We start from the raw sequence: 20,112 nt of genomic DNA on the forward strand, positions 1-20,112 counted from the left end.
GCAGTTTATAGCCGGGCGCCGTCGCGTAGCGCAAGTGGGGTGGTACCTGTATATAAGCTTAGAAATTTGGTTATCATTAACTCGTAAAATCCATTAAAAATCCAAGAATCGATAAAGATAAATGGAATATCATCATTATGAGCTATGATTCTAATTTATTTATAAAGGTCCATTAATTATTTTTTTCCCTATAATTAAGGAAATGGCATTAGGGTAAACATGTATCCACGTAATCATCCTCTGTTTAGGAATTAATATAAATACGTAGAATTATGTCACAATGGGAGTCAATTGTAATAAAGAAAGCTCCGTTTCATTTTTCAAGGTTTTATGTAAAACAAAACCTTATTAAAATCGGTTCACTGCTGCCTGTCCGTCATACGCATTTTTCTCGGAAACGGTTATAGCATTGACACCAAATTTGGTGAAAAGGTGGGAAGTGTGAACACTCTCGCATACAGTGAGTTGCATCCTTTTATGTCGACTTTAAGGGGGGTTCCATATATACAAAAGGGGTGTGTAATTTTTTTTTCATTAAATATAGTCATGTCGAGTATCAAATCAAAGGTTTCGATTAGTACTTGGTATTAGTTTTGACATTTGTTGGAAAGGTGGGGAGTGTGGGGTCGAAAGTGATCATTTATTTAACGTGCCCATTCTCAGAAACTACCGAGCCGAACAATCTGAAGAAAATCAAGAAGCTGCCACTATATAGTGCCTAGGCTCCAAAATACCTTCCACACCGATATCCTTTCAAATAAAGTTAAAAATAGTATATTACCATAATTTTTAGTAATTGGATGCAAAACGCCCTTAAGTTCATCTTAGTACCACGAAATTGTAATCTAGGCTGTATCATAGGGCATGATCGTACCAAGTTTGATGGAAATCGCACTGTTACTAACAAAGTTATATTAGGTCAAAGTTGTCGTTTCCTTGAAAATTCAAGAGTATAAAATATCACTCGAAGGTGGATACTCGCACATAATATACGCATATACTAAGTGCTATGTACTAATGGGGCAAATGCACACTCAAATGTCTTTATAGAAGAAATACACAAAATCTTCCATACCTGAAGCGCACAGCTTTTTTTTTGTTAACACATTCAATTTATTGATCATATTTGGTTTGTACATAGCTTATGGCTAAACCTAATACTAAACTTATCTCTAACAGTATAAAACTTTTCCTAGAGACTAACATTTCGTTTATTACTAGACTTAATTTAAGGTAATACTAACTTATCCTAAGACTTATGCTATAGAGGTGAAAGTTAGGAAAAACCCCTCTTATTTTGTAGTTTATGCGGCGAGATTATTGTTTTGCGTGAATGGGTGGAGGAAGGATACTTATAGGGGATGGTGTTGTTATTGGGCGGTGAGTAGACGAGGCCAGGCTGATGTCGATCGTATGGGCGGTTAAATAATATCAGTTTGCCGTTGCAATAGCTGCTGTTCTGAGAGGACAGGATTAGGAGGTCTGCAGGGAGGGAATGGTGACGGTATGAGGGGTTCATGTTATGGTTGCGGATGTGGGAGTAGAACTGGATGAGGCTATTTTCGTGGGTTTGGCAATTGGTGAGGAATTTGGTCAGTGAGGTGAGGAGGATCTGGTCTATGCGGGAGCATTTTATCTCGTCATAGACTGCTTGGTTGGAGTGGAGATATGATTGGGAGAGGGATAGGCGCAAGAACCTTCTTTCACGTACTCGTAGACGTTCCATTTGGGATGAAGAGACGTCGCATCATGCGACGAATCCGTATGTGATTAGGGGACGGATCAGCTGCTTGTAGCAGTAGAGTTTGACTTTGGGGGAGATAGCGGAGTCTTTCTTAAAAATGGGCCATAAGGTTTTTGGTCCTGTTAGGGTTTTTGCGATGATGAAATTTACCTGGGGCACGGGTGATAGGCGGGTATTGAGGGTTATTCCTAGGTATTTAGTGGATTGGACGGAGGGAATGGTGGATGCTCCGATTTTGATCTTGAGGTTGCGGGTGTCGGCTCGCATCTTATAGGTAAAGGTGGCTCTACCGCGGAAGACGATGGCTTCACATTTGCTGGGGTTGAGGAGGAGTTTCCAGGATTGGAGGAATTTGTTGAGGGTTAGGATTGTGGTACTGATGCGGTTTTGGGCGGATTGTATATTTCGGGATGAGGTGTAAAGAATCAAGAGTTGGTGATGCCTTCGTGCCAGACTGTGTCGAAGGCTTTTTGAATATCAAGGGGGCAAGCGGTGGTGGGGATGTTGTTAGGATGTCGGTTTTGAGAACTAGGAGGGCGTGTGAGGTGCCGTGGTCACGCCTGTTGGCAAACTGGAAGAGGGGATAATGTCGTGGTCGGTGATGTGTTGGAGCATGATGTCGTGGATGACGTGCTCGAAAATTTTCGATGTCACGTTGAGGAGGGAGATGGGGCGATAGCTGCTGGGGGAGGCTGAGGGCTGATCCTTTTTTAGGATTGGAACGATATGGGATTCTTTCCATGGAGAGGGAAAGTATGCAGATAGCAAGTATTGGTTGAAGAGTTGGGCGAGGAATGGGCATAGGGATTTTGTACATTTTTTTAGGATGATGATAGGGATATGGTCAGGGCCGGATGACTTTTTGTTGTTTCGGGAAAGAATGATGGATTCTACTGTCTGGGGTGTGACGGCATGTATTGGTAGGCAGTTGGGTGCTGTCTGTTGGGGTGGGGGGATTGGGAAATGGGTGTATATGGATGGTGTGGTAGTTAGGTTGTGGATGTATTGGCGCACCGCCGTTTCCGTGGGTGGGTCGGAGAGATGTAGAGTGGTGCTATGGGCTGCCAGGAAGCTGTTGGCAATCTGGTCGGCGTGGGCTTTGCGGGAGGTGTTATGAGGGAGGACGCTGGCTGCGCGCGGTTTCGCGAGGCGAGGGCAAGTACCACGTAGTTTGCTGCACGTTTGCCGATTGAGCGAGATATTCGCGTGCTTCACAGCGTAGTGGTCAGCGTATAGCGTCTGAATGTGGGATTGGATGAGGTGTGACAGGGAGTAGATACGTGATTTAAGGAAGTTAAACTGGGGAGCGTATCTATGGCGGTGGAGTTGGCGTCTTATGGTGGCTTTCTGCTTGATGAGGTCGAGGACATGGGGTGGGAGGGTGATTAGGCCCTGGTAGTTTAGGGGTCTGAGGGGGATGGTTTCATTGCAAGCTTGTTGAGTTAACTCCGTGAACTTTTCCACGGCGGAGTCGATTTCGGAAGGAGACGGATTGGTCGGGAAGCAGATAGTCGAGAGTTTGTCGGCGTTCCTAGCCATTGCGGCGTATGAGAATGGTGGGGATGCCGGGTTATGTGACGGAGTAATCTGGGCGAGCTTCAGTTGGGGATCGGGTTTGGTTGGTGGGCTGGGGTTTGGTTTTGTGGGGAGGGATTATTGTAACTGGCGGGCGCGGGCTTGGACAAACATCGGGCAGTTGCGATAACTCGCCAGATGTGTGTTGGCTCCGCAGTTAATGCAGGATGGGTTCTCATCCTGTTTCTTAGGACACTGGCGTGGACCGTGGAGGGTGTTGCATTTAACGCAGCGGTATGGCAGGTTGCAGTTTGACGCTGCATGCCCAATGCGCTGGCAGTTCCGGCATTGAGCTATTTCGTGGAGTTGTACTGCCTCAAACTTGACGATGCAGTGGAACAGCGCCCTGGCTTTCGTAAGGGTTGATTGTTTGAATTTGGGGGAGAACGTTACAAGGAAGAGGTGGAGGGGTTTCGCGTTTCGTCGGGACGACCTGGTCTCGTACTGACGGATGCTGATGGCTTCGGAGATGCCGAGGCGGTGTAGCTCCTTGAGTATTTCCTCAGGGGAGTATGTAAAACCTAGTCCTCGAAGGACTAGGTTGACGGGTTTCAGGTGTGTTGGGGTATACCTGAAGAAGGGGTGGTTACCTTCTTTTAGAATATTTTTGGCTGATTCATAATCTGCCTGGGAAGTGGCGAGGACGTGGGTGGAGTGAATTGAGGTTTTTTTAAGTGCTATGTTCGTAGGGATGGTGGACAGGATTTGGGCCGTAATCTTTTTTGTGGTTATGGGGTCCGCGCGGATAATTAATGGTGGAAATTTTTCCTGACTTACCTCTTGTTTGTTTGGTTTAGTTGATTGAGCGGCTTGTGGTGTGGTTGTGGTGGTTGTTGTCGGGGTGTGGGTGGATGGCTGTTGTAGCTGCTGAGTAGGATGATGAGCGGCTTTCATTGGTGGTACGGTTGGTTGCGGTGAGGTTGTATCTGTTGTTGTTGGAACTGGTTTATGTAGCAAACTGGGTTTCGGAATTGTGATTTCTTCTCGAGACCGTTCTTCTCGGTTCTCGTTGGATGATGTATCTGGTGTGTTGTACTATGGTGTTGTGTTGGTGAGGGCTATTGTAGATTGTGTCAATGAAGAACTGAAGCGGACAGTGAGTCGGTCGTACCGACTCGTCATCTCCTTCAAGGAGGTCTTGAGTTCTTAGACTTGCCTCCTTAGCGCGGCGACTTCGTCTTCTTCGTCATCGGTTGATTTGAGAGCCATAACTGACTCGCTGTCTTCGGGGGCAGATTCCCGACTGCCTTCGGGGCTGGATGGGGCCTCGCCTTTACTGTTCCCATATAGGTGGATACTTTTGGGCTCAGGATCCATCCCCTGGGGCGACAGTGACCTATCGTCATCTTGGCGCTTTGACATTGCGCCACACACAATTGATTTGTTTGTTGATTGATTTGTTTGTTGATTTTCACTAACGTTTTACTCGGATCACTTTTGAAACACGTCCGATCCGCTCGGACGCTTGACACCAACTGAAGCGCACAGCTTCCGGTTTGCCGACTTGTTATAAAGTATATCCTTATCAAATTGGTTACTATTGATCATAACTGTATCAATATATTTAATTTGATTAGTTGTTGAACTCACATATGCGACAACGTACTTTAAATCCTTCAATGAGAATTGAATGTGACTGTCTATATGGGAAGTACGTCGCGAAATGTTCCGCTCCGAAAGTTTAGATAGACTTTTTAACAGATGTGCAATCTCGCTTTACCGTCTGCCTGCAAATGGTTATAGCGATTGACACCAAATTTGGTGGAAAACTGTGAAGTGTGAACGCTCAATCATACATCATTCTACGTCGAATTTAGAGGGGTGGTCCCCACACATGCATAAGGGAGGTGTAAACTTTTTTTCACCAAATATAGCCTTCTATGGTTTCAAATGAAAATTCTCGGTTAGTACTTTTCGAAGCCAGTCTTAATTTTGACATTTGTTGAAAGCGGACCCGCGGACCCATTCTCAGAAACTACTACTCAATGGAAAAATCTGAAAAAAGTCAAGAAGCTACCACTATATGGTGCCTACACATCGAAATACCCTCCATACCGATATGTGCTCAAATCAATTTAATAATAGTATATTACTATAGTTTTTAGTAATGACTGGAAGCCTCTCTTAAGTTCATCGCAGTACCACGAGATTTTGCAGCAATATTGAACATGATTCTACATGATGAGTTTGGTGGAAATCGCATCATTACCAACAAAGTTTTAATAGGTCAAAGTTGTCACTTCTTCGCAAATTCGCGATTATTACGTGATTTGTACCAATGGGACAAATGTCCACTCAAATGTTTTTATAAAAGAAATACGCAAAACCTTTCATACCTGAAGGGTCCCCACTTTTTATGATGTTGGGCAACCTTTTTTCCTCAAATAGCATTCTATGCAATAAAATTGTTCATCACGCTACTTAACTGATATACTTAGTTAATCTGATCTAGCTATTAGTTGTATGTTATAGTCATAAAACTTACAAACAATTATTGACCTAAACTCTAGGTCTTCTCGAAATATAACTAAATAGATATTATTAGTTTGCTTACGTTTTCTGATACTGACATCGTATTTTGTATCCACACGCTTGCCAAACCTCAACAAGCGGGTGCAAGATCTGATCGAGTTTCGTTTTTCTAGCACGAATCAAAGACAATTTGGTTGCCTGCAGAGAACTCACTAACGCATTTGCAAACGTGTGGATTGGGCTGTCCCTAAAGTAACATCAAACGTTTGTGAAGGTCTGGAGTTTGAGAAAAGTGTGGAGCGTCATAACATATTGTTTCATTGATTTTTACTTTATTACTTAGATAGGTATATTTTGAAACTTGCTAACGCTGATTTCTCATATTTATTTCCAGCCATGCCATTCGGAAGTTTCCATTGATAGGTACTTCAAGCGATGTATTTTCGATGCATGTGCATGCGACAAAGGAGGAGATTGCGAATGCCTTTGCACAGCTATAGCGGCATATGCTGACGAATGCGCAAGCAAAGGCACGCCCATTAAATGGAGGTCGCCAGAGTTTTGCCGTAAGTATTGAAATAAATGTATTATACCTTCTAAATTATAATTCATACCGAACAAAGAACTAAATTATAGTTCTGAATGAAGATACAAGATACAACACAAAAATCAATGTATAGAAACGTCTACATACTTTACGCAGACATATTTATGGAATGATTTTTGCTTAACAAATGAATTATAGCAGACGGATTTACTACAATTCCGGTTCTGAAATGCGGTAATTTCTTTTAATTTAATTTCCCGATCCGACGTCCGTTAATTCAATTTCATTTTAGTAGTGAGTGGTTAGGGCGCAAGGTTGTCGTACGGAAGGTTGCGGTTCAAATCTCACTGGCGACGGTGGAATTTGGATCGTGATTTCACGTCGGATCCCAGTCAACTCAGCTGTGAATGAGCACCTGAGTTAAATCAGGGTAATAATCTCGGGCGAGCGCAATGCTGACCTCATTGCCTCCTACCATGTACCACTGTAGTGTACCGGTACGGTCTTGAATGAAGTGCTCTAACACACTTCAAGGCCCTGATCCAATATGGATTGTTGCGCCAACGATTATTATTACTGAAGAATTAAAGCATGAAGCTATCGGTATCCTCACAAACATCAGGATAGATACCAATCAGCCATGACATCTTCCAAGGCGACTTTCTTAGCCCACTATGGTTTTGTTTGGCTTTGAATCCGTTATCCCATCTTTTGCATGAAAGCAAATACGGATTGCAATTTGCAAACATGGCATATTGTCGAAATGTACATTAAATCAGTTAAGGTATATTGACGACATCAAATTGTATGCCAAAGACGAAAACCAACTTCGCTCCTTCCTGGACATCACAATTCAGTTTAATTGGGATATCGGCATGCAGGTGGGATGTTCTGGGAAAACACACCGGCAACGAAGGATACAGCCAAAATAACGTCCGAATTGAGGATATGAATTCGGAGGACGTCTACAAATACCTCGGAATATTGCAAGCAACAACATCCGCTGCGGCAATAACTAAATCAAAGTTGCTGGAAGAATTTGAACGGCATCTGGATCTTCTCCTGAAAGAAGTTGTTCGGGAAAAATAAAATCATGGTAATCAACACCTTCGCCATTCCCGTCCTTCTAAACACTTTCGGTGCGTTAAAGTAGAGTAATGAGTAAGGGTAAGGATAAGGGTAGTTCTTGCAAATAACAACATGCACAAAAGGGCTGCCGAGAAATTGAGGATCTCCATCCTACGTCATCAGGGAAGAAGGAACGATTATTACTTCACAAATTCAATGCAAAAAATTGAAAAGTCACTGCTGACTATGTTTGCCAATTTAAATGTATTTTAACAGTTTTTGTTGTCGTCAATCGCGTTCAGATGCTTATCTTTAAACCGGTACAAATCGGATTTTCTTCTTTGTTACTTTACGTATCACAATGTAATAAATATACTTTTACTTTTTTTTTATGTTGTGTTGACCGCCGCGGTTGAAAACAGAAGAGCGGTTTATTTCCATGCGGTCCTTACTGTCCCAACCAACGGCATTTTGCCACCGCTGATTCTCCACGCCCTTGGTGCGTTCTAAAATGAGTGAGTGGAGAGTTCCGCACCATCTACCCGTCCGCATCCGCAACATTCCAAATAAATTTCGAATGCTGCGGATCCTGCCGCGCCACATCACTCCGCCCCCAAACGAAACCTAGGGGGTTTCGGCGACGGATCCCGGAACTTCGTTCGCCGTTAATCCACAAAGCGGACACGACGCTGCTTCGGGGCGCACACGGATTTCAACCTGGACAAAGAGACCGCCTTTTTGTGTCCACCGATCTCGAGCTAGAAGAAATGTTCTCCCCTCTTGAGAACGCGGTACGGGCCCTCATATGGAGGCCTCAGCGGCTTCCGGACGCCATCCGTCCTGACCAGAACGTGCGTGCATGTGTCCAGTTCCTTGGGCGAACAGGCAGGTATGGGCGAGTGTCGAGTGGGTGGTGGTGCTTTGATGCGTCGGAGATTGTCCCTCAGCAGACGCACCAACCCCGACTCCGTGAGACCCGATCTCTTGTCGAAGACCGGATCGCTTGGGAGTCTTAGGTTCTCCCCGTAAACCAGCTCCGCGGGGCTGGCAGCAAATTCCTGTCGGCGGGTTGTACGTAGGCCGAGTAGGACGAGAGGCAAGACTTGAGTCCAGGACGGGTCGTCGCGTGCCATAATGGCGGCTTTCAGCGTCCGGTGCCAACGTTCTAGCATCACATTGGATTGCGGGTGGTATGCCGTAGTCCGCTGGCGTTTAAAACCCAGGAGTTTGCCTAACTCCGAGAAAAGGGTGGATTCAAATTGCGTTCCCTGGTCAGTGATGACCACTGCAAGGACGCCAAAGTGCGGTATCCACTCTCGGTAGAGGGCTTCGGCACAAGATTGCGCCGTACTGTCTTTCAGAGCTATTGCCTCAGGGCACCGCGTGAACTTGTCGATGATTGTGAGGCAATACTTGTAACCGTGCGAGTCTCGCAAAGGCCCTATTATGTCGAGGTGTATCGTGTGGAAACGCTTGGTAGTGCGGGGAAATGAGCCCACTTCTTTCCTTACATTCCTGGAGACTTTACACTTCTGGCATGCGATGCACGCTCTGGCCCAGGAATTGATATCCTTGTTCATGGAGGGCCAGAAGTATTTTCCGGTGACTAACCGATTTGTTGTCCTGATGCCGGGATGCACCAAGTCGTGAACTGCGTGGAACACTTCCTTGCGAAATGTGGCCGGAATGTATGGCCGAGGTCCCTTTTCCGAGTATTCGCAGCAGAGCGAGATATTTGAGCCGAAGATGGGCAACTCCCGATATTTGTATTTGGGGTTGGATTTGAGGCTCTGAAGTGCTGCGTCATCCTCCTGCGCCTTGGCAATAGCCGAGAAATCGAGTGAGGCGGGGATGTTAACCTCGGAGACACGAGACAAAGCGTCAGCAACTATGTTGTCCTTGCCGGACACGTGCTAGATGTCTGACGTAAACTGGCTGATGAAGCTCAGGTGTCGAAGCTGACGAGGGGACGCTTTGTTTCAAAGCATACGTGAGAGTGAGAATCAGCGGTGGAAACCGCCGCGGTTGGAAACAGAAGAGCGGCTTATTTCCATGCGACCCTTACTGTCCCAACGAACGGCACTTTTCCACCGCTGATCCTCCACTCCCTTGGTGCGTTCTAAAATGAGTGAGTGGAGAGTTCCGCGCCATCTACCCGTCCGCATCCGCAACATTCGAAATAAATTTCGAATGCTGCAGATCCTGCTGCGCCACAAGGGGGGTACTTTATTTGAAAACATTGCACTACAATCCAATGCATTCTCTTCGTGAGTTTTACTTCGAGGGACAATACTCTAGCCGGTTACATCAGGCTACCATCAAGACGGATAATAAATTATCTCGAAGAAGATCGACATGTGGAAAGAAAAACCCATTCAAATTTGTTGTTGTCAGGCATTGAAACGAAGCCTCCAACAAATGGTTGACAAATGGTGTACTTTTCTATGAGACCGAAGCATTCCTAACTTCAAATCAGGATGCTTGGCTCCCGACAAAAACTTATAAACGGTAGATCCTTTACGACTCCTCAGTCACCAGCTCCAGTTGTAGGTTATGCAACTGTGAAGAGGAGACCATCTAGCACATAACATCTGCGTGCAGGATGTTGAACAGTACCGAGTACACCAATCGTCATAACTCAGTCTGTAAGATTCTCCATCAAAACCTTGCGTTGAAGTATAACTTAGTGGTAACCTACCATCCTTATTATAAGTATACTCCGCAGGGAATCTTGGAAAATGATCGGGTCAAATTACTGCGGGATCACACTATTGTCACCGACCACAGTGTTAATCACAACAGATCCGATCTAGTTCTGCTTCTCAAGGAAGAACGAGCTTGCTTCATAATCGATATAAGCGTACCATTATACTGGAACACTGTTGGAAAACAGCAGAAAATTCCGAAACTACAGCCTTTTGGCGGGCGATATCAAACAGACTACAAAAGATCGAAGTAGTCCCAGTAGTAATGTCAGCGACGGGATTAGTCCCACAAAATTTGCATAAAGCGCAGAAAACGCTCGATCTTAGGGCTGAACTATACATGGAGATGTAAAAAGCGGCTATCCTTGCAAACTGTGCTATAGTCCAAACAGTCCTGTCCGGTAACAATGTGACCTAGTGGGCTTCAGTCTTGATTCGTACTGTCTTCGATTTAAGATCCATGTCTCTGTAGTATAGAACCATCGCGTCACTGCTTTAAGTGTTTGCCGCAATCTGGATGTAGTAATACATTTTCGCATGGTCGCACACGCTTTGCGTTCATAACCGGGGGTTAAAAAACTCTTGGAAGGACACATCCATTCCAGTTCCGGCATGTGAACATCAAAGCTGGAGTGGATGTAGTGTGGGATTCGCACCCACTAAAAAAGCACCCCCACCTCTCTCGTGCCTTTGCCTCACGGAACCACCATTAAGGTATTACTTCGCGGGACGGGTTTGCCTTCCGTAGGCGTTAGTCCTTTCAACTCTGAAATATCAGACCTCTTTGCTTCCTTCAGTAGCTCCATTCGGTTTTTAGGGTACAGTCTCTCGATTTCTTCGGGCCCTTCTTACGCGTGCAGCTCTCAGGAGCTGGGTTTGTATCCGCACAATTGTGTGCCGACTCCCAGGGCCTCGCTCAGGCTTCCTCTCTTCTCCCAATATCTCCGCCACTCAAACGCCGGGTCCTCTGGGATCCCACGACATCTGTAATAGTTCGGGGAATCATCCACACCGATGCGATGCAAATGCGTTCAGCAGCTACACCTAGCTAGGGCCAGGCCATCTGCAAAACCGATCAACGTGGCCTCCTCTAATACGGGAAGCAAAAGCATCCGGTTATACATCACATTCCAGAGCAGAGGGCCCATCAGCGAAAGATCGCCTGGTGGTCGGTGTGGGTATAACGCTCACTAACATACCAGGTGATTCCTCTCGCCAATGCGGTGCTCATGTATGTGAGGTCGACGATAGAGCCCAGGCTTCTCCCTCTGAATGTAAATGAGTTCCCAACATTGCCAAGTACAACATTCAACTCGGCAAATGCCTCGAGCAGAATACGTCCTCTCTCGTTTGTCCTTCGGCTACCTCACTCACAGGCCCAGTCATTGAAGTCACCCGTTATATGATTTTCGGTGTATGACTTCTTGCGTCCAGCACCACATGGTACAGCATCTCCTCGTACTGCGCACGTGTTGGGCTAGGAGGAGCGTGGCAGCTGTAGACATGAATTCCACCCATCTTTCCTCTCACGAAACCAGCTTCCGGACGTTGCATAACTTCCTCTCCTTCGCATTTTCTGCACCGCTTTGATCTATCATAGCGCCCAAGGTCGAGAGGCCTGAAGCATCCCTTCATTTCCACTCGGTCTCTGAGCCGACAGTTGACCCAACATATCTTCACTCTGCCCGCCGCAAGTATTTTGAACGCTGTCTTTGCTGGCAGGCTGATAACTGTTGTTGTGGTGAAGAGCGTACCGTTTATAATCTTTTGTTGGGAGCCAAGCATCCTGAATTGAAGTTAGGAATGCTTCGGTCTAATAGAAAAGAACACCATTAGTCAACCATTTGTTGGAGGCTTCGATGCTGACAGGCTGATAATTCTGTGGCGCGGCAGGATTCACAGCATTCGAAATTTATTTCGAATGTTGCGAATGCGAACAAATAGATGCCGCGGAACTATCCACTTTGTAGAGCTCGCCACGGGAGTGGAGGACTAGCGAGGAAAGTGTGCCATGAGTTAGGGGCAGAAAGAAACACATGAAGCGAGATGATTCTCTTCTGCGTATAACGTGTAAATAGTCGTTTGCTCTTACTGATTCATTAAAATTAATAAATTCTAATTATTACATCTATCGAGTATTTATTGTAAAAACCTAGTCTATGTTCCGGTGTACCTAAAAATTGTGGTATGCAAAGAAATGGACTGAGGTCCCTTTTCCGAGTCTTCGCAGCAGAGAGAGAGGTTTGAGCCGAAGATGGGCAACTCCCGAAATTTGTATTTGGGGTTGGATTTGAGGCTCTGAAGTGCTGCGTCATCCTCCTGCGCCTTGGCAATAGCCGAGAAATCGAGTGAGGCGGGGATGTTAACCTCGGAGACACGAGACAAAGCGTCAGCAACTATGTTGTCCTTGCCGGACACGTGCTGGATGTCTGACGTAAACTGGCTTATAAAGTTCAGTTGTCGGAGCTGACGAGGGGACGCTTTGTCGGGCTTCTGTTTCAAAGCATAAGTGAGAGGCTTATGGTCCGTGAACACTGTGAACGGCCTGCCTTCTAGGGAGAAACGGAAGTATTTGATGCTCAAGTACGCGGCAAGCAGTTCGCAATCGTAGGTAATGTAGTTCCGTTGAGCGGAACTCAACTGCTTCGCGAAGAAGCTCAACCGCTGCCTAAACTTGATCCACCTTTTGGTGAAGGGCAGCACCTACTGCGATGTCAGAGGCATCAACAAAAACGGCTAGGGGTGCATCTTGCAGAGGAAATGCCAAGAGTGTAGCATCAGCCAGTTGCTGTCGGGATTTATCGAACGCGCGGACAGCCTCTTCAGACCACACAATCTCTCGTGTGTCCTTAGTTTTGGGGCCAGACAAGTACGCGTTCAAAATCGACTGGTGATGGGCGGCCTTGGGCAGGAAACGACGGTAGAAGTTTAGCATGCCCAAGAACCTCCTCAACTCCCTCACTGTCTTCGGACGCGGGAAGCTTGTTATCGCTTGCACCTTGTCTGGGTCGGGCTGTATTCCTTCAGGGGAAATGGAGTGGCCGAGGAATCTCACCTGTTTTTGAAGGAATTTGCATTTCTCAACGTTTAGGACTTAAACCGGCCTCAAGGAGACTTTGAAAAATGCACTCGAGATGGGCTAAGTGCTCAGACTCAGTGGAAGAAGCGACCAAAACATTATCCAAATATACGAAACAGAAGTCGAGGTTTCGCAGGACTGAGTGAATGAACCTTTGAAAGGTTTGCGCCGCATTGCACAATCCGAAAGTCATTCGGGTGAACTCGAAGAGTCCAAAGGGTGTACATATTGCCGTCTTTGGAATGTCTTCAGGAGCTACTGGGATTCGGTGATAAGCCTTGGTTAAGTCGAAGGTCGAAAAGACGCGGCAATTCGCGAGGTGATGCGCAAAGTCGTGGATGAGTGGAATTGGATATCGGTCAGGAACAGTCTGTGCATTTAGCCTTCTGTAATCCCCACATGGGCGCCATTCGCCGTTTGGCTTAGGGACCATATGCAGTGGGGAAGACCAACAGCTGTTTGAGGGCCTGCAGATACCCTGTTGAACGAGTTGTTCAAACTCCTTGGTTTTAAACGCCAGCGGACTACTGCATACCACCCGCAATCCAATGGGATGCTAGAACGTTGGCACCGGACGCTGAAAGTCGCCATTATGGCACGCGACGATCCGTCCTGGTACCAAGTCTTGCCCCTCGTCCTACTCAGCCTACGTACAACCCGACGAGAGGAATTTGCTGCCAGCCCCGCGGAGCTAGTATACGGGGAGAACCCAAGACTCCCAAGCGATCCGGTCTTCGACAAGAGATCGGGTCTCACAGAGTCGGGGTTGGTGCGTCTGCTGAGGGACAATTTCCGACGCATAAAAACCACACCACCCACCCGACACTCGTCCACATCTGCCTACACCCAAGGAACTGGACACGTGCACGCACGTTCTGATCAGGACGGATGCCGTCCGGAAGCCGCTGCAGCCTCCATATGAGGGCCCGTACCGCGTTCTCGAGAGGGGAGAACATTTCTTCCAGCTCGAGATCGGTGGACACAAAAAGGCGGTCTCTCTGTCCAGGCTGAAACCCGTGTCCGCCCCGAAGCAGCGTCGTGTCCGCTTTGTGGATTGACGGTGAACGAAGTTCCGGGATCAGTCGCCGAAACCCCTAGGTTTCATCTGGGGGCGGAGTGATGTGGCGCGGCAGGATTCACAGCATTCGAAATTTATTTCGAATGTTGGAAATGCGAACAAATAGATGGCGCGGAAGTATCCACTTTGTAGAGCTCACCACGGGAGTGGAGGACTAGCGAGGAAAGTGTGCCATGAGTTAGGGGCAGAAAGAAACACATGAAGCGAGATGATTCACTTCTGCCTCTAATGCGTAAATAGTCGTTTGCTATTACTGATTCATTAAAATTAATAAATTCTAATTATTACATCTATCGAGGATTCATTGTAAAAACCTAGTCGGTGTAAATAAAAATTGTGGTTTGGAAAGAAATGGACTATTTTAGTTAGAATTGTTCTTGTGGTCAAGAATGTACCGTTTATAATTTTTTGTTGCGAGTGAAGCATCCTGAATTGAAGTTAGGAATGCTTCGGTCTCATAGAAAAGAGCACCATTAGTCAACAACAAATTTTTTATATGACCTCCATTCTCTGCTTCTTAAGTTCAATGGAGATAATTTATTATCTGCCATGACGGTAGCCTGATGTATTTGGCTAGAGGATTGTTTCTCATAGAAAAATGCACGAAGAGAATGCACTTGATTGTAGTGCAACGTTTTTAAATCAAACCCCCCTGCACTTGATTGTAGTCCACCGTTTTTAAATCATAACCCTCCTTCCTCCCTGATGATGTGGGACAGTGATCCTCAATTTTTCGTCAGCTCTATTGTGCATGTTGTTGTTTGCAAGAACTACCCTTACCCGTCTATTGACAGATTCTAAATCAGTATTACTCCTCTGTATCACATTGGAAGTGTATAGAAGGACGGGAATGGCGAAAGTGTTGATTGCCATGATTTCATTTTTCTCGTACAGCTCAGTTTTAAGGACAAGATGCAGACGCCGTTCAAACTCCCCCAGCAACTTAGATTTGATTATTGCCACAGCAGGTGTTGTTGCCTGCAATATGCCGAGGTATTTGTAGACGTCGCCTGAATCCATACCCTCAATTCGGATGTTATTTTGGCTGTATCCTTCGTTGTCGGTGTGCTTTCCCCGAACAATTGTTTTTATGCGACATTTTTCCAAACCCAACTGCATGCCAGAGAGAGAGAGAGGAAAGAGCGAAGTTGGTTCTCGTCTTTGGCATACAACTTGATGTCAATATGCCATGTTTGAGTTGGAACCCGTATTTGCTTTCATGCAAAAGATGGGATAACGGATTCAAAGCCAAACAAAACCACAGTGGGCTTAGAGAGTCGCCTTGGAAAATGTCACGCCTGATTGGTATCTTTCCTGATGTTTGTGAGGATACCGATAGCTTCGTGTTCCAATTCTTCATTACTGTTCTCAGCAGAAGAACGACATTCGGGTTGATTTTAAACAAGCGTAACACTTGCAGTAACCACGAATGTGATATGAAGTCAAAGGCTGATTTATAATTGATGTAGGCTGTCGAGATATTTCGTTTCTGATGGACAGCCTGCTTTGCAGCTACCGTATCGATTGTAAGCTGTTCTTTGCAGCCTCGGGAGCCTTTGGCGCATCCTTCTTGCTCTTCAGCTATCAGTTTATGAACATCAAGATGTTTTGAGATGTTCGCGCACAGAACTGAAGTGAAGACCTTCTAGATGGTAGGAAGACAAGTAATTGGTCGACATTTTGAAAGGTAAGAGGCACCCTGCTCCTTGGGTATGAGGAAAGTTATCCCTTTAGTGAAAAATAGTGGAACTAAATCAGGATCGGCAATCATCTGATTAAATTGATTTGCCAATATCCTGTGAGTGCTCTTGAACCGCTTCAGCCAGAAGTTGTGAATCTTTTCAACTCCTGGCGCCTTCCAGTTACCTGCCTTGTCAAGGGCTGCTTCAACGTCGACTTCAGTTACGTCAGGCATGGTCATTTCGGTGAGGGCCTCGCATGAACGCATAAGGTGTGAGAGCCACGTTGCTTCTAAATTGCAACGGCTGGATTCGCTCCAAACACTTCTCAAGAAGTTTTGTGCCTGATCCAGATCGAGGTTACTTTCCCTACGTGAGATCGAAGTAGTCCCAGTAGTAATTTCAGCGACGGGATTAGTCCCGCAGAACTTACATAAAGCGATCTTAGGACGGGACTATACATGCAGATGCAAAAAGCGGTTATCCTTGCAACCTGTGCTATAGTCCGAAGAGTCCTGTCCGGTAACAATCTGACCTAATGGGTTTCAGTCTTGATCCGCACTGTCTTCGACTTAAAACTCATGTCTCTGCAGTGTAGAACCTCCGCGTCATTGGCTGAAGTGTTTGCGACAATCAGGATGTAGTAATACATTTTCGCATGGTCGCACACACTTTGCGTTAAAACGCATCATCGCTGTGATGCGGGCCTTTGGATGTTGCCTTCAGCCCATCCTTAGGTTGGCCGCCCCTCGGTCCGGTTGGGCGGGAAGAGGGTCCGTGGGCTTTTTTAACTATATATATATCCCTGGCTTACCAGGTTTATCCTCACCTGAGTTGCAAACGCAGAGCTGCATGCGACCAGGCGCGTGTCGTTGGTTGCGGATAATGACATGACCTACCGGTTCAGCTACGAATATCGTAAGTTAATCTTGTAAATAAGTAGCCGCGGACCAGCAGAACGTTTCCCTTTGTGTTCGTCCTGCCTTACCGATTCTTCCCGATGAGGGGGAGTAAACCCCCTTAACAAATCCGTAATCCGGAGTGAAGGGATCGACGCGCCTATCGGATGAATTGTAGCGACGTTACACTGTATTTCAGTGGCTCCCCTCCAAATACCTTCCCTACCTTCGGAGGTAACCATGGGGCATTGCAACATTGGGGCTCTGTTGCAGGGTTGACTGCTTCCCCAATACTCGTGGGAACAAAATTGGGGAAAATAATTCCATTTCTTTTGATAGGACCCCAGGGACGCGGAGACAGTACCCAACACGGTTAAGGGTCGTTCAACAACATCAGAGCGGCTCTTCGGCCTTGGATGTTTTGGCGGTTATGCCGTCAACCACCGGGGACGGGAGACTTAGGCGTCGTATAGTTTGGACGAACCAACTCAACGAATTTATCGATCTGCATCAGACAGAAGACTTCTGGAAAAGTGTTTGGAGCGAATCTAGCCGTTGCAATTTAGAAGCAGCGTGGCTCCCACACCTTACGCGTTCATGCGAGGCCCTCCCCGAAATGACCATGCCTGACGTAACTGAAGTCGACGTTGAAGCAGCCCTTGACAAGGCGGGTAACTGGAAGGCGCCAGGAGTTGACAAGATTCACAACTTCTGGCTGAAGCGGTTCAAGAGCACTCACAGGATATTGGCAAATCAATTTAATCAATTTAATGCCGATCTTGATTTAGTTCCATCATTTTTTACCAAAGGGATAACTTTCCTCATCTCCAACGAGCAGGATGCCTCTAGTCCTTCAAAATGTCGACCAAATACTTGCCTTCCTACCATCTACAAGGTCTTCACTTCAGTTCTGTGCGCGAACATCTCAACACATCTTGATGTTCATAAATTGATAGCTGCGGCGCAAAAGGCTCCCGAGGCTGCAAATAACAGCTTATAATCGATACGGTAGCTGTAGAGCAGGCTGTCCATCAGAAACGAAATACCTCGACAGCCTGCATCGATTATTAATCAACCTTTGACTTCATATCACATTCGTGGTTACTGCAAGTGTTACGCTTATATAAAATCAACCCGAATGTCGTTCTTCTTCTGAGACCAGTAATGAAGAATTGGAGCACGAAGCTATCGGTATCCTCACAAACATCAGGAAAGATACCAATCAGGCGTGGCATTTTCCAAGGCGACTCTCTAAGCCCACTGTGGTTTTGTTTGGCTTTGAATCCGCTATCCCATCTTTTGCATGAAAGCAAATACGGGTTCCAAGTCAAGCATGGCATATTGTCGAAATGTATATTGCCATTGCCATTGCCATTTAATGTACATTGACGACATCAAATTGTATGACAAGGACGAGAACCAACTTCGCTCCTTGTTGGACATCACCATCCAGTTCAGCAGGGATATCGGCATGCAGTCGGGTTTGGAAGAATGTGGCATAAAAGCAATTGTTCGGGGAAAACACACCGACAACGGAGGATACAGCCAAAATAACATCCGAATTGAGGGTGTGGATACGGACGACGTCTACAAATACCTCGGTATATTGCAAGCAACAACACCTGCTGTGGCAATAATCAAATCTAAGTTGCTGGGGGAGTTTGAACGGCGTCTGCATCTTGTCCTTAAAACTGAGCTGTACGAGAAAAATGAAATCATGGCAATCAACACCTTCGCCACTCCCGTCCTTCTATACACTTTCGGTGTGATACAGTGGAGTAATACTGATTTAGAATCTGTCAATAGACGGGTAACGGTAGTTCTTGCAAACAACAACATGCACAATAGAGCTGCCGAAAAATTGAGGATCACTGTCCCACGTCATCAGGGAGGAAAGGGAGTTATGATTTAAAAACGTTGCACTACAATCAAGTGCAGGGGGGTTTGATTTAAAAACGTTGCACTACAATCAAGTGCATTCTCTTCGTGAGTTTTTCTATGAGAAACAATCCTCTAGCCAAATACATCAGGCTACCGTCGTGGCAGATAATAAATTATCTCCTTTGAACTTGAGAAGCAGAGAATGGGATTCCATGTCGAATGTTACTTCAGTCCAACAGAATATCGACATGTGGAAAGAGAAACCCATTCACGGAGGTCATATCAAAAATTTGTTGTTGTCAGACATTGACATCGAAGCCTCCAACAAATGGTTGACAAATGGTGTACTTTTCTATGAGACCTAAGCATTCCTAACAACTTAACAATTCAGGATGCTTCGCTCCCAACAAAAAATTATAAACGGTACATTCTTCACGACCCCCTCAATCACCAACTCCAGTTGTAGGTTATGCAACTGTGAAGAGGAGACCATCCAGCACATAACATCTGCGTGCAGAATGTTGAGCCGTACCGAGTACACCAATCGTCATAATTCCGTCTGCAAGATTCTCCATCAAAACCTTGCATTGAAGTATAACTTAGTGGCAACCTACCATCCTTACTATAAGTATACTCCGCAGAGAATCTTGGAAAATGATCGGGTCAAACTACTGTGGGATCACACTATTCCCACTGATCACAGTGTTAATCATAACAGACCCGATCTAGTTCTGCTTCTGAAGGAAGAACGAGCTTGCTTTATAATCGATGTAGCCGTACCGCCGGATCGGAACACTGTTGAAAAACAGCACGAAAAAATCCGGAACTATGGCCCCTTGGCAGCCGATATGAAGCAGACTTGGAGTCTACAAAAGGTCGAAGTAGTCCCAGTAGTAATTTCAGCGACGGGATTAATCCCGCAGAACTTACATAAAGTGCTGAAAATGCTCGATCTTAGGGCGGGACTATACATGGAGATGCAAAAAGTCCTGGCAACCTGTGCTATAGTCCGAAGAATCCTGTCCGGTAACAATCTCACCTAATGGGTTTCAGTCTTGATCCGCACTGTCTTCGACTTAAAATCCATGTCTCTGTTGTGCAGAACCTCCGCGTCATATGCTGAAGTGTTTGCGACAATCGGGATGTAGTAATACATTTTCGCATGGTCGCACTTACTTTGCGTTAAAACGTATCATCGCTGTGATGCGGGCCTTTGGATGTTGCCTTTAGCCTATCCTTAGGTTGGTCGCCCCTCGGTCCGGTTGGGAGGGAGGAGGGTCCGTGGGTTTTTTAATTATATGCCCTGGCGTACCACGTTTACCCTCCCCTGAGTTGCATTCGCAGAGCTGCTAGCGACCAGGCGCGTGTTAAGGGTTGCGGATAAT

At 46.1% G+C, this 20,112-nt stretch overlaps 1 protein-coding gene across 1 annotated transcript in view; it reads left to right on the forward strand.

Annotated features, from left to right (window-relative positions):
* The window catches only part of LOC119650231 (hemocytin), a 456,315-nt gene that overhangs the window by 261,140 nt on the left and 175,063 nt on the right, over positions 1-20,112 (forward strand). Inside the window, exon 21 of the mRNA XM_038052810.1 lies at positions 6,186-6,357. Coding sequence (XP_037908738.1) covers positions 6,186-6,357 — 172 coding nt within the window. The remainder of the gene's footprint in view (positions 1-6,185; positions 6,358-20,112) is intronic.

This window comes from Hermetia illucens, chromosome 2, assembly GCF_905115235.1.
Source record: "Hermetia illucens chromosome 2, iHerIll2.2.curated.20191125, whole genome shotgun sequence".
Lineage (NCBI taxonomy): Eukaryota > Metazoa > Arthropoda > Insecta > Diptera > Stratiomyidae > Hermetia > Hermetia illucens.